A 12,295-nucleotide genomic window follows, 5' to 3' on the forward strand; every position below is an offset into this window, starting at 1 on the left:
ATTAAAAATATATTACAATTTTCGCAGAAACTGTACAGTCTCTCTTCAAAGTTGACACAAGAGTAATGAAAACCGCCATAATAAATTGGTTTCGTCATGCGAAAGACAAAAAAGATCAAGGAGAAAGAGAACAACGAGGTGAAGGAGGACAAGAACAGGATCAAGAATAAGAGGATCAGCAGGCCAATCTCTCTCTCTCTCTCTCTCTCTCTCTCTCTCTCTCTCTCTCTCTCTCTCTCTCTCTCTCTCTCTGTCTGTCTGTCTCTCTCTTCATTCTGCCTCTCTCGTCCAGTTCCTCTCGTCGACTCTTCGGTGCCTTTCCCTCCGTTCTCCTCTTCAATATGACGTTTTTGGATCTTTTATCCGGCACCAGGGATTCCTATGACGCTACGTTACGCCGAGGAAACGAGTTTCAAAGATAACGCGCGATAGTTCGCACTGTGCATGAAACAAAATTCGTAGATTACTACCTGACTAGAAAGTTTCAAGATCTCTTCTACTTGTAAATAATCCGCTAGGCTTTTATAAAAGATGTTAGCCATTGTTTTGCCAAATAGAAGCTCCTACGATGAAACTCGAATACGCTCCTTCCGGAGTGCAGTTCTATTATTTTCCATTACGACAAGCGGGACGATTTAAACACGGAGCTAACGAGGGTCGGTCGCGTGGAAGGATGTCCTTCGCACTTGAAGTAAGCGCGCGCCGGGACAGGTCTAAAATGAAGAATGCCTCCGTAATGGCGTTACAGTTTGCGAACGAGCGACGGCCGGGGATCTGTAGCGTTTTGGTACACGGCGTATAGCACCGTGGCGGGAACACCGTACCACGCTATGTGTGGTTCTATAAATCCACCGGGGCTTACTGGCGCAAAGCCTCCCCTGCGGCTTGCGCGCGGCACTCTCACCTCTTTCCCCATGTGACCTCCTATCTGCCCGCTCTCTTCCACCCCCGTGTCCTCCCGCCCCTCTGCCGTGTGCCTTTTTCGCGCACACTTGTTCCGCGCTTTCGCCGTCTCGCGACGCCGGCCACTCGCCGGAACGTCCCGATGAAACGCAAGCAGGCCGCCGGGATTTCAAAGAGCATGTCTGGCCGCTCGCTTGATCCGTTTCGAAGTCACTCGGACTTGGACTGCGCGCGATCCGTCGTTTGTTCGCGAATCAAGCCGCGGAGACGCCGCGCCGCGGCAAGAGGATTTATACAGCGCTTACGGATTTGCGAACTTTCTAACGGTCTACTTTCTTCGACGCCGTTTCGTCGCAACGAAAAGTGCCTTTTTTTCACAATCTTACGAAAGTACCCTTGGAGAAATATTATTCTTTCACGTATTTTGTCAAATTGTCATGGTAACAGATGATCGTTTTAAATCAGTCAAAACACGGTTGCGCACGAAATTCTAATTATAAATTCCTAGAGTTTAGAGAATTCCTAGACCAGTCATTCATAGATTTCATTATTTCTTTAGATATTTCTTCAGTAATACCGCCACGTTTATAACGGCGTGATATTAATTTCAAGTGTGTATTTATCTTATAGTTTAATTATATTTTCTGGCCTGGTCTGGATTATAGTTTTTGGTATATAGATTTATACAAAATAAGAGCATAAAGACGGGGTTAACGTTTTTTTAAATGAAATTAATTAACGTTTATTAACGTCAAAAACATCTCGTTATTTTCGTCTTTATCTTGTAGAAAACGTTCGTGTACTTCACTAATACAAGAGATATCATCCGTGGTCAGCAGATTGTTGCCTTTGTAATCGATATCTTCGATGCTTGAATGCACGCATTGTGAGCGTCTGTTACTGCTTCATTCATCGCGAGCTCGAATTTTTGGGCGTCGCTGCAATGTTGCTGTTACATTTTTCGCTTTTCCGAGACGATTCTTAAGAAAACAATTCTCGAGTCGTTAATGTTTTGCAACGTACATACGCAGTCTGTGCACTCGACGTGAGTCAATCGCGATTATACAAATTCTCTAGAATAAAATTAAATCTAAATCTATATTTTCATTCAGCTCCCGTCGACTTTTAATCACTTATTATTTTATTCAATAATTTAAATGATTAAAATGAGTTGTTAAATAAATCTAACAACTTTAGAAGCAAAGTTTTCACTATTCAAATCGTTGTCTTGTTATTCGAGATGCATTTCTCACACAAGTGCAGCTCGAATAACAACATTTTTATAATAATTCTACGCGAGATAAGATTTAAATGTAAATTGTAATATCAATTCTCTTACCCTGACTCGAGCTTCCGTAAGATTCGTACAGCAAGCTATCTCTTCTCTAGTTGACATGTCTGGGTATCGGTTTCTCATGAACGTCATCTCTAGATTCTGAAGTTGATGCTGCGTAAAGTGCGTCCTTTGCCGCCTTTGCCTTTTGTTCTTCTTGCCATCCTTGTCGTCGGTATCGTTGACTCCGGAAGAAACGACGCCACCAGCGGCACCCAATTCGTGCTTCACCTCTGGTGGTGTTCGTACACCTAAAAAGTGTTAAGGTATCATATCTTCGATAGCGTTTCGAAGTTATAGAGCTCATTATAAATTAAGTATTTCCTAAATTCCGCGGAAACATCAATTAGAAAAATATTGGCAACATAATTCTTAATTTTCAAGTAATATATATTTAGAAATGATAATAAATTCCTGAAACAAATACCGTATAAATTTAAGTAACGTCTGTGTCTGGAGATTAATTAAAATGAAACTACAATATACTAATATGAAAATTAATGAAAGCTATAATAACCTTTTTAATTAAAAATAATTAGCTTGCTGATTCGCGTAAAATTCGCGCATTTTAGCCGATAACTGTGTTTACATTCGTATCGATTTGTTATCCCTTTTTGATTTTTACAGCTCACAATCAGTGCTATTGATATTTACTGCCCAACTCTCTCTCTCTCTCTCTCTCTCTCTCTTGGTTTCTTACACATTAATACATATAATAATCTAGCAATTTGATTATTAATGCAATATTTTGATTTTTATAAATTAGAAATTATTTAATTACTTTTGAAATAAAATTTTGAATAATTAATTTTAACTAAAAAAGAATTATTAAATTTGATGTTAAGTCTAAATTTGAAGAAAAAGTTTATCTTTGTTTCAATCGATAAATGGAAATTAATTTGTTTGTAATTACTTTTATTTTTATCGTATTTTTATATTTGTCGGAAAGCAATATTTTGAGATTTTAATGTAAAGTAAATTGTTATCATATTTTTATTTTTTATAAAAATTACAATTTTTGATTTAATTATAATCCGCGGTGAAAACAATCGTCAAATATAAAATTGTTATTTACCGAAACACATATCTCACGTAAAATATTCGTTTATATTAAAGCAAACGTCGAAGTAGCAGGAATCAGATTATTGCAATGTTTACGAGCGATAATTATTCAGTTAGCAATGCTTAGAATGCTTTAAATATAGGTATGTGATATCATGCTCTGAATTTTTCATTAATTCCAATATAAAATACATGAGTAATTAGATCTCACGAGTTATCTAATAATGATTCTAACGAAGAGTCGTATACCGATCATTTAATATTAATATTTAATCGGAAATACAAGATGCATAATATTCTGCGTACATTTATTTTATAATACACGGAGAAAATTTTCTTTTAAAATTTACCCTGAAAATCATGTAATCGTGGGACAACGTGGCATTTTGAAGAACTTGATCAGAGTTTGTGAAATTTTACCATACATTTTACTAGTAAAACTTTACCATACATTTTACTAGTAAAATTATTTACTAGTAAAATTATTTACCATATATTTTACTAGTAAAATTTTACTAGTAAAATGTATGGTAAAATTTCAAGAAGCTCATAAAATTCTCCAGAATGCCAAATCGTCCCACGATTACATGATGTTCAGGATAAATTTCAAATAAAATTCTCTCTCTCTCAGGGGTATACGTGTATAGTAACGAATTTTTGTTTTTATTGCGCCCCACTATTAGTCGTGGTTTCATTGTAACGTTGTGTACGTACACACAAGGTCACCGCGTTACCAGTCGTATCGCGAGTCCCGAGACGGCAGGTACGGTCGCGCGTGCCGTTCCATATGCTGTCTCATAACTTCCCGAGACGCGACAAGTACCGAGTGCCGCTAAACGCTACCATTACTTAGGACTTCTTATTGAATACATTAACGTACGTGGTTTTAATCTCGCGTTGAATATCTCGTAAACACAAAGCGAAAATTATTTATCGAAGCACGTATTTCGTAATTTCTCCATTAAAATAGAAAGTAAAGCCAAAGGAATTATAAGCAGTTATTTCGTCGTAATGACTGCGGACGATAATAATCTTTTCAATAACGCTTACAGTTGATATATCTCGCGTTGTATATATTGCACTTCTGTACGTCTTTATCTCATATTGAATTTCGATTATATTCTTGATTCCTCGCATCTTAATAAATTATTGAACTCAATTTTACAATTTGATTCATGTCGGGATAAAAATGCCAGTGTCATTTTCAAGTTTTTTGATCGTTAATGAAACTTCGCGAGTTATACGGAACGAATCGACTCCGAGTCGACCGGTGTCGCGACGCGTTTTAGTCGCAATCCCATATTTTAATAAGGGATTAATTATCTAACCAGCTATGCGTAGCATAAATTCGCCGTTTGTACAGCGCTCAACCGTTAAAACCCTCCGTCGTTAAAAATTCGTCCGTTGCGCTTATTTACAAGACAGCGCGAGTGTTGAATGGATTGTAGCTTTGTGCGATAATACTTTTTTCGTATTATCCTCCCGTCGCAGCGTAGCGTAGTGTACGCGTTACGTGTGATTAATGTCAGGAGTGCCGTGCAAAGTGTCGCGCGATCGTAATTAACCGTGTCTCTCGCGAGTGAGTGTTGCGTGCTGCGACGCAGTTACAACTTTGCTGCTACGCATTGGTGAGTGATAAATTATATTTTACCCCAAGTTAAAGTAACGGATCTATATCAATATTGTTTCAGATATGCGTAAAAGAGATGCAAGTAAACGTACAAGAACGTATCAAAATATGTCAGATTAAAAATAATATGACAGATAAATATAACATTTTATAGATCCATTATTTTGAAATAAGTGGGCTAATATGTAAGTTCGTACACTGAAAAAAATTTCTGGTTGAATATGGACGAATCAGATAATTCCTTTAGGATTTACCAGAATTCCTTTAGGATTTACCAGAATTTCTGTAGGATTACAGGAATTCTGGTAAATCCTAAAGGAATTCTGGTAAATCCTAAAGGAATTATCTGATTCGTCCATATTCAACCAGAAATTTTTTTCAGTGTACGCGCGAATTCTACGCAATACCAAATTTCATCAAGAGAAGTTTCATTAAACAATTAAACTGTTATAATTTCACATTTTTGTATCAGAATTTCAATTTTAATTATTACTTACAGTTTTTACTAATTTGACATTTAGAGAAAAGTTCTCTAGTATGAGATAGGATTCTAATATGAGATAGCAGGTACTCAATGTCCAAATTCAATCACAAGTCTTTTTTCGCAACGATTGCACGATCTAACAACCAATTCTCCACTAAACAGACTTCACTCCAAGAGCAATAAATTCATGATGAAACCAACAGACGATGCCATTTTATTTAGCAGAAATTCCGCTATTCCATATTAGGAGCCTATCTCATAATAGGGGACTTTTCTCTATTACTCACAATTAGTAAAATTCTGAATCGTTCTTTCACATACAAAAAAATTTTCATTAAATTTTGAATCGCGTGTCTTTAGACAGGCTGTTTTTTTTTATTTGTTGAACGGGGTGAAATACGCTCGTACATCTATGCGAGCAGCTTGTCACAAAGTTTGATGGACTCTAGCGAGAAGCATACGCGGGAACCGATGTCTCTGCCGGTATTAGAACGGACGGAGTGAGATCCGCGGCGGAGGTTTGTTGTTAACCGGGAACATAAGACTCCGGGAGATATTTCAATTTGCGGGGATTTGGGGCGCGGGTGAGAGTGTTCCAGCTAAGTGCCGAACAAACGTGCAAACAAACGTAAGCGACCTTTTCCGCTCCTCCTCCCACTCGTCGCCATCCGCCATTCCGCGCATTCGTTTCAGAATTCCGTGTAAACGCGATAGGGAATGGCGTACGAATGGCCTCTTCTCCCTCTCTCAAGTAAATTTTGATTCGAGCAAATACGTCTCTCCCGTCACTGAATCTAATGTCGAACTTTGAATTACGTGTGCTTTGGAATACGCGAGATACCACATATTTTATATCGTTTGTGAAAAGACGCGGTAAATTAATACAATCGTTTGACCAGATTTAATATAAATGGGAATGCGAACGATAACCGGTACAAAAGCCAACACAGTTTTTTATAAACTTCAAGTTTGTTTGGTCGTATCTGGCAATTTTTATGTTCAAAGCTCGCAACGTTTCGACCATGGATTGTGGTCCTTTTCAAGGAAACTGACTGAGAAAAATCATGTGTTAGATTTATGTGTATTTCGGTGATCCGAACAGGATTGTATTTGTGGTCACACACAGTTGGAAAATTTGTGTTTTCTTGTTAAAGAAAATGCCGGTTAAAATTTTTGTGTTAAATGTTTAACACATTCATCTGTTAATTTAACATATTGCTCTTGTGTCAATTGACCTCGATAAAGTTATTAAAATACTTGAAAAGAAATGTTAAAACAACACAATGCGCACTTATTTTTTAATCTTACACAATACATATGTTCTATATTATTAGTAACAAGATTTATCTGTTAAAATTTACAGAATAAGATGTTGATTTTATTCTATACATAAGTAAGAGTGATGTCAAATTGTCATTTGACTTATTGTTAGTACATTTGTAAAAATTACATTAAAAAGAATTCATTTTTTCATAAAAAAATATGTTAATTTTATACAAACTTTATTTCAAATTATTTTGAGATTTGCATTTATTTTGTGTTAAAGTATTAACAGAGTATTAGCGTGATTATTTAACATATCCATATTATGTTTAATCGGCACAAAAATTTGTGTGGACTGTTTGGGACATGTAATATCTGTGAAATTTAACACAAATTTTTCAACTGTGATACATTTTATGTTATTCTCGCACAGTCGAAACGTACCTTTTCGAATATCTGGCCTGTGAGATGCGTTCGTACGGTTCCTCGGCTGTCCGGTGGAGTATCCACCGGAGGGTGTCGTGGGGGTCGCCCCCGGTGTACTAGGATTGCTACCACCGGGGGTGTGAGCGCCATGACCCGCGTCGAGCCTCGCCAGACCCCCGTTGGTTTCGTCCCCGAAGTCACTCTGCGCCCAGACTGCAAAACACATCACACCCTCTTGCAACATCGTCTAGGCGTACAGTAATCCTTATTTATTCTTGGCTGCAGCCGCGCACGTTAATTGGAGGGTTTCTTTTCGCGTTTCCGCTAAGTCATTCACAGGACGAATATGCCATTTCAGATTTAATCAACCGCTAAACAAGCAGCTAAGTTAATAATTGGGCAATTACCGTCGCATGAATCTTTATTGTTAATATCACTGTTAATTACAATCCAATGTCGAATGATCCGATAAAAAAACACCGGATTGCCTTTCGTCCCGAATCGTTGGGAAACTAATTTTAACTCTCAAGAAATCTTTTAATGGCGCTTATATCGCGACACACTGCTATTTTAGAGATTTTATATTGTAATTCCTCATAATGGCAATGCACATGTCGCATGAATGAGTCAATTAATAACCGTACGTTACCTCGCCCACCCAAATAAAAGTTATGCTGTGGCGAGCCGCCCCTCAATCAACGACTATTTATCTACTGACGGAGTAGACGCGATAAAAAGACAAAGACGGATTCTCCGCTGCTCCTTTTCACACTTGGTCGTCGATGTGTGCTCCTTACATGCGTGTCCGTGTGTGCGCGCGCGTTGCCACGCGGGGCGGGCTGAGAAGTTAATCGGCTCGGTCGTTTAGTTTCGCTCGGTTTAGTTATATTTGGTTTCCACAGAGCGGAGCAAAGAGGAGGGACATAGCTCACAATTAGTCGGCGCATAACTCGGGCTGATTTAGTGCCGCGGAGCCTACTACGAACCACCGCGTGTGTCATTCTACCTCGATACCGCCAAGTGTGCGCACGTGTTCGTACGAAATAAAAGAGACTCCTTGTGCGATGTTTTCAGTGGCGGGGATCTCGAGTGTACTTTAGCTGAAGTTTTCAAATTAATTATTTTTGCCGTTGCGCGAAAAGATAGGATCCTGGTATAGTTGAGCAATTTTTACGCGTGGAAAATACTCGTCCAAACCAGAATAGTTTCAAATTCAATAGGAAAACTTTAGCACTCTTGCCCGTCAATGATTCGAGATACGATTACATATTTTTGTGATTATAAGCGCTTTTTAAATATTTACACAAACTCCAGTTAATCTTCCGAACTAGCTCGTTTTCTTCCAACTTATAATAAAATAAAGAATCGATTCTATAATTGATAATAAAAGTATGAGAATCAAGGATGGAGGGACGTGAAAAATAAGAGTGGAAACAGTTCGTGGAAAAGTTCAGTCGAGTTTTCACTCGCGCCTATCTCAGGCAAAGTTATGACATCTCGGCAGACAACTCAGTTAGTACAGGTTTATCACGGCACCGTTTCGCTGTGCACGCGCACGAATACAGGCGTGAGATTTTTTTGGCAACGGAAGACGCACTTGTCGGCGTGTACGATATTTTAGCGGACGTGCGCGTTCTGTAATTTACATGCTAGCGGGTTATGAGCGCGCGACGTAATTGAGGAAATCGTCGAAAGTGTTGACGTGCACCAAACAGTTGTTGACGGTGTCAAATGCTTCCTGCAGTGCTGATATCTCCTTGTTAATACTTTCATTGCCAAGATTTCGGCAAGAGTTCTGGGAGGCCCACGGTCGAGAAATGACATTTTATAAAAATACACAGAGCCAGATTATAACATAAAATGTACCAAAAGACTAAATAAATTGGAACAAATCTATACAAGTATAATGGAATTAAAAACTTCTGTTTTTAAATCTCGCGTATTATTTGAACAATATTTTGTTTTCTCTTAGAACCAGTTTCACAAACGTCAGTTAACTGCTAACCGAGTGTTAATTGATTCTCTGTCTCTTCTTACTCTGGGGAAAAAAAGTCAGTTGCAACCCTAATCAATTCTCTCAATTAGTTCTGTCGATATTCAGTAACGCAAAGATAATTTTCACTTAAGTGGCAATAACCGAAATGTTAAGTTGCTTAACGACATCAAAAAACGGTCAAAATTTTTCCCAGAGTAGAGTTACGAACAATCCAAATAATTCGATTACTAATGGTGGGTCCCAAAATGGGTTATAACTGTCTTTTTTTTCCCAGAGTAGAGACCAAGATAGAAAAAGATAGGGAGTTGGCTGAACTCTGGTTAACAGTTAACTGTCGTTTGTGAAATTGGCCCTTGTCTTTATAAATGTATAGTAACATGTTTCTTTACCGGGCAAATAAAGTCATCACTTATAAACGGGGGACGAGGTCCTTGCGGAGACTCACGCGTCCAGACATGAGATCGCAGTCGAAGTATTCATGCCAATTCACCAGAGGACATATTTAGTATTCAGTAATAGCAACTGCTTTGCGATTTATGTTCTGAATTCACGCAGCTACGTTGACATAACTTTTTATGTTAAAAATCGTGTGCGAATACCGTCCTCTCAAAGACCGACAGATTTCTCTCGGGAGCATCCTGTATTTATAGCTCGACTATAAATTCGTAGAGAGAGATACCTATGGGGGAACGTGGTGAAAATCGCTGTGCCATGGAAAATTGATATTGACGAGTATCCCGACTTCGCGTCGTATAAATCAATCTCGCCTGGACACCGTCGCGCGATCATGCGTGCGAATACTTGTCACGCGTTCGCTACAGCCGCGCCGTGCATGTTTATACAATCATTACTGTTATTTATCGCATTGGTAGTGGTGATTTTGGTATAATTTCGGTAGGTTCGGATCCCGATGCTGCGGAAATGAATCCGTACATCTATCCGATTAACGATTGGCGTATAAGCGTTCGAGGTATATTTAGAAACTATACACTGAGAAAAATGTCCGATTAAATATAATCGGATAATCTAATTTCATAATAACAAACGGATATATCCAATTAAATTGTATATCCGATGAAAAATATGATCGGTTTTTCAATCAAATTTCATCGGATGTATTCATAATTTAATCGGAAAACGTAATTGGAAAAATTAACCGTCGTAAACACTATTTAATATGTTTATCCGAAGACAATTTTTCTCAGTGTACAAATCCACGACACATGGAAAAAAAGTAGCTACCGTAGCTAAAAATTGCACGTGGTAATTAAATTTCAGTTATAAAATATGGACAGCTAATATTTATTTATGATAGCTACACTGAGAAAAATTTTCATCGGATAAACATATTAAATAGTGTCTCCGATGGTTAATTTTCCGATTACGTTTTCCGATTAAATTATGGATACGTCCGATGAAATTTGATTGAAAAACCGATCATATTTTTCATTGGATATACAATTTAATTGGATATATCCGTTTGTTATTACGTAATTGGATTAACCGATTATATTTAATCCAACATTTTTCTCAGTGTAATATTTTGCTACTGTACCTGTTGTATTAGGTGCAACAGCAAATTGTTTGCTGTGCTTTAGAAATTTATAGTTATGGCAGCAAAATATTTTTAGCAAATCATAATTAGTTATGATAGCGAAAATGTTTTTTCAGTGCAGTGATGGAACTCGTTGAAACGAGTTTCAACACATTGTTTCTATAAATAATTAATATTTTCTTTCGCTGCGTTTTCACACGTAAGCAATTCGTGTTTAAACGTCGAGCCCATTGCAAGCCGTACCGATTTCAACCCCGCCTTTAGCAAATACGTTTTCTCGCGGGTATCGTATAAATACGCGAATGCGACTCGCGCGCGAGATTGCGACTCGCCCGTCGGAATTCGTGATTAATTCACCGGCCGACGAAATGCGAGAGCAGATGAGCCGTGTCGACAACGGGATTACGCAAGACGCAAAATGCGGTGCAATTTCGAACGAGAGACGAAGTTTAACTGTGCCGCGCGTCGCGGAAATGCTTGGTGTCTCTTGAAATTTATTCCCGAAGTTACGCGCAGTTCAACAGAACTGGCTTTTTCCGAAAAACGATTGAGGAATGCGTTTGACATCGGCGTGTAGGTTTTGTCAGATAGTATCTAATCTTCAGACAAATCAATTAATTTAGATTGGATTATGTATGACACAAGCCACGTATTTCTATGAAGAGCGTTTTCCTACACTGAGAAAATTTTTTATCGGATAAACAGATTAAAAAAGAATCCGATGGGTAATTTTTCCGATTATCCCAAAAAATGCATGCATGTTCTCTGGGACGTTTTCCGATTAAATTATAGATACATCCGATGAAATTTATCCGATGAAATGCAGTTACTGATGAAATTTGATTGAAAAACCGATCACGTTTTTCATCGGATATACAATTTAATCAGACATATCCGTTTATTATTATGTAATTGGATTATCCGATTATATTTAATCGGACATTTTTCTCAGTGTGAGAAAATAATGATCTAATGATTTGAAGATTATGGCTAATCCATTCAAGTACTCATTTCCGGAAAATAAATTGTCACACGCGACAACGTAAATTATGTAAATTAATATGTTTGTATTATCTTTTACATTTTGCTTTCTCGGATCTTGGAAGTTAAATAAGAACACGCGAGCATCCTTTCAGAAAGTTTGAGGATCTTCATCTGTTTACCACGAAGGTATTTAAATGTTAACCGTGGGATACGTTCGCCCTCCTCGTTTCGATAAAGATAATGTATACCGACAGAATCTCCTACACACCGCTGCTTGTATATTATTTCAAGATTAGAGTTAATCACATAATCTACATCGTGATCTGACTAACACTACTCGAGCGACCTACTCGCTAAGTAAAATTTATAGACCGTCATTTCTTACGCTTTAATATGTCGCAAATGCATATACGTGCGGTGCATCAATTTGCTTCGCGTTGTGTTGTCAAAAGTCATCTATGTTTAAATAATCAAGTAATTTTTGTCCATTTCTAATTATTACCCGAACCGAATTAATGCACCGTAATGTACATTTGGTATCTTTGACGACCCTCTATTGAATTCTCATTATACTTTGTCTCTTCGAAAGCTCACTTTACCAGAATAATTAATCGTGCGCATACTTTGTATTTTAGAGTATATGGGTAACTTTAATGCGC

The 12,295-nt window shown here is 37.8% G+C and overlaps 1 protein-coding gene across 1 annotated transcript in view; it reads right to left on the reverse strand.

Moving 5' to 3' along the window:
• The window catches only part of LOC105568469 (pituitary homeobox homolog Ptx1), a 36,616-nt gene that overhangs the window by 15,195 nt on the left and 9,126 nt on the right, over positions 1-12,295 (reverse strand). Inside the window, exons 2-3 of the mRNA XM_012024170.1 lie at positions 7,120-7,314; positions 2,243-2,487 (exon numbers count right to left, since the gene is read on the reverse strand). Coding sequence (XP_011879560.1) covers positions 2,243-2,487; positions 7,120-7,314 — 440 coding nt within the window. The remainder of the gene's footprint in view (positions 1-2,242; positions 2,488-7,119; positions 7,315-12,295) is intronic.

The sequence above is a fragment of the Vollenhovia emeryi genome, unplaced genomic scaffold, assembly GCF_000949405.1.
Source record: "Vollenhovia emeryi isolate VEMERY1.0 unplaced genomic scaffold, V.emery_V1.0 DF939129.1, whole genome shotgun sequence".
NCBI lineage: Eukaryota > Metazoa > Arthropoda > Insecta > Hymenoptera > Formicidae > Vollenhovia > Vollenhovia emeryi.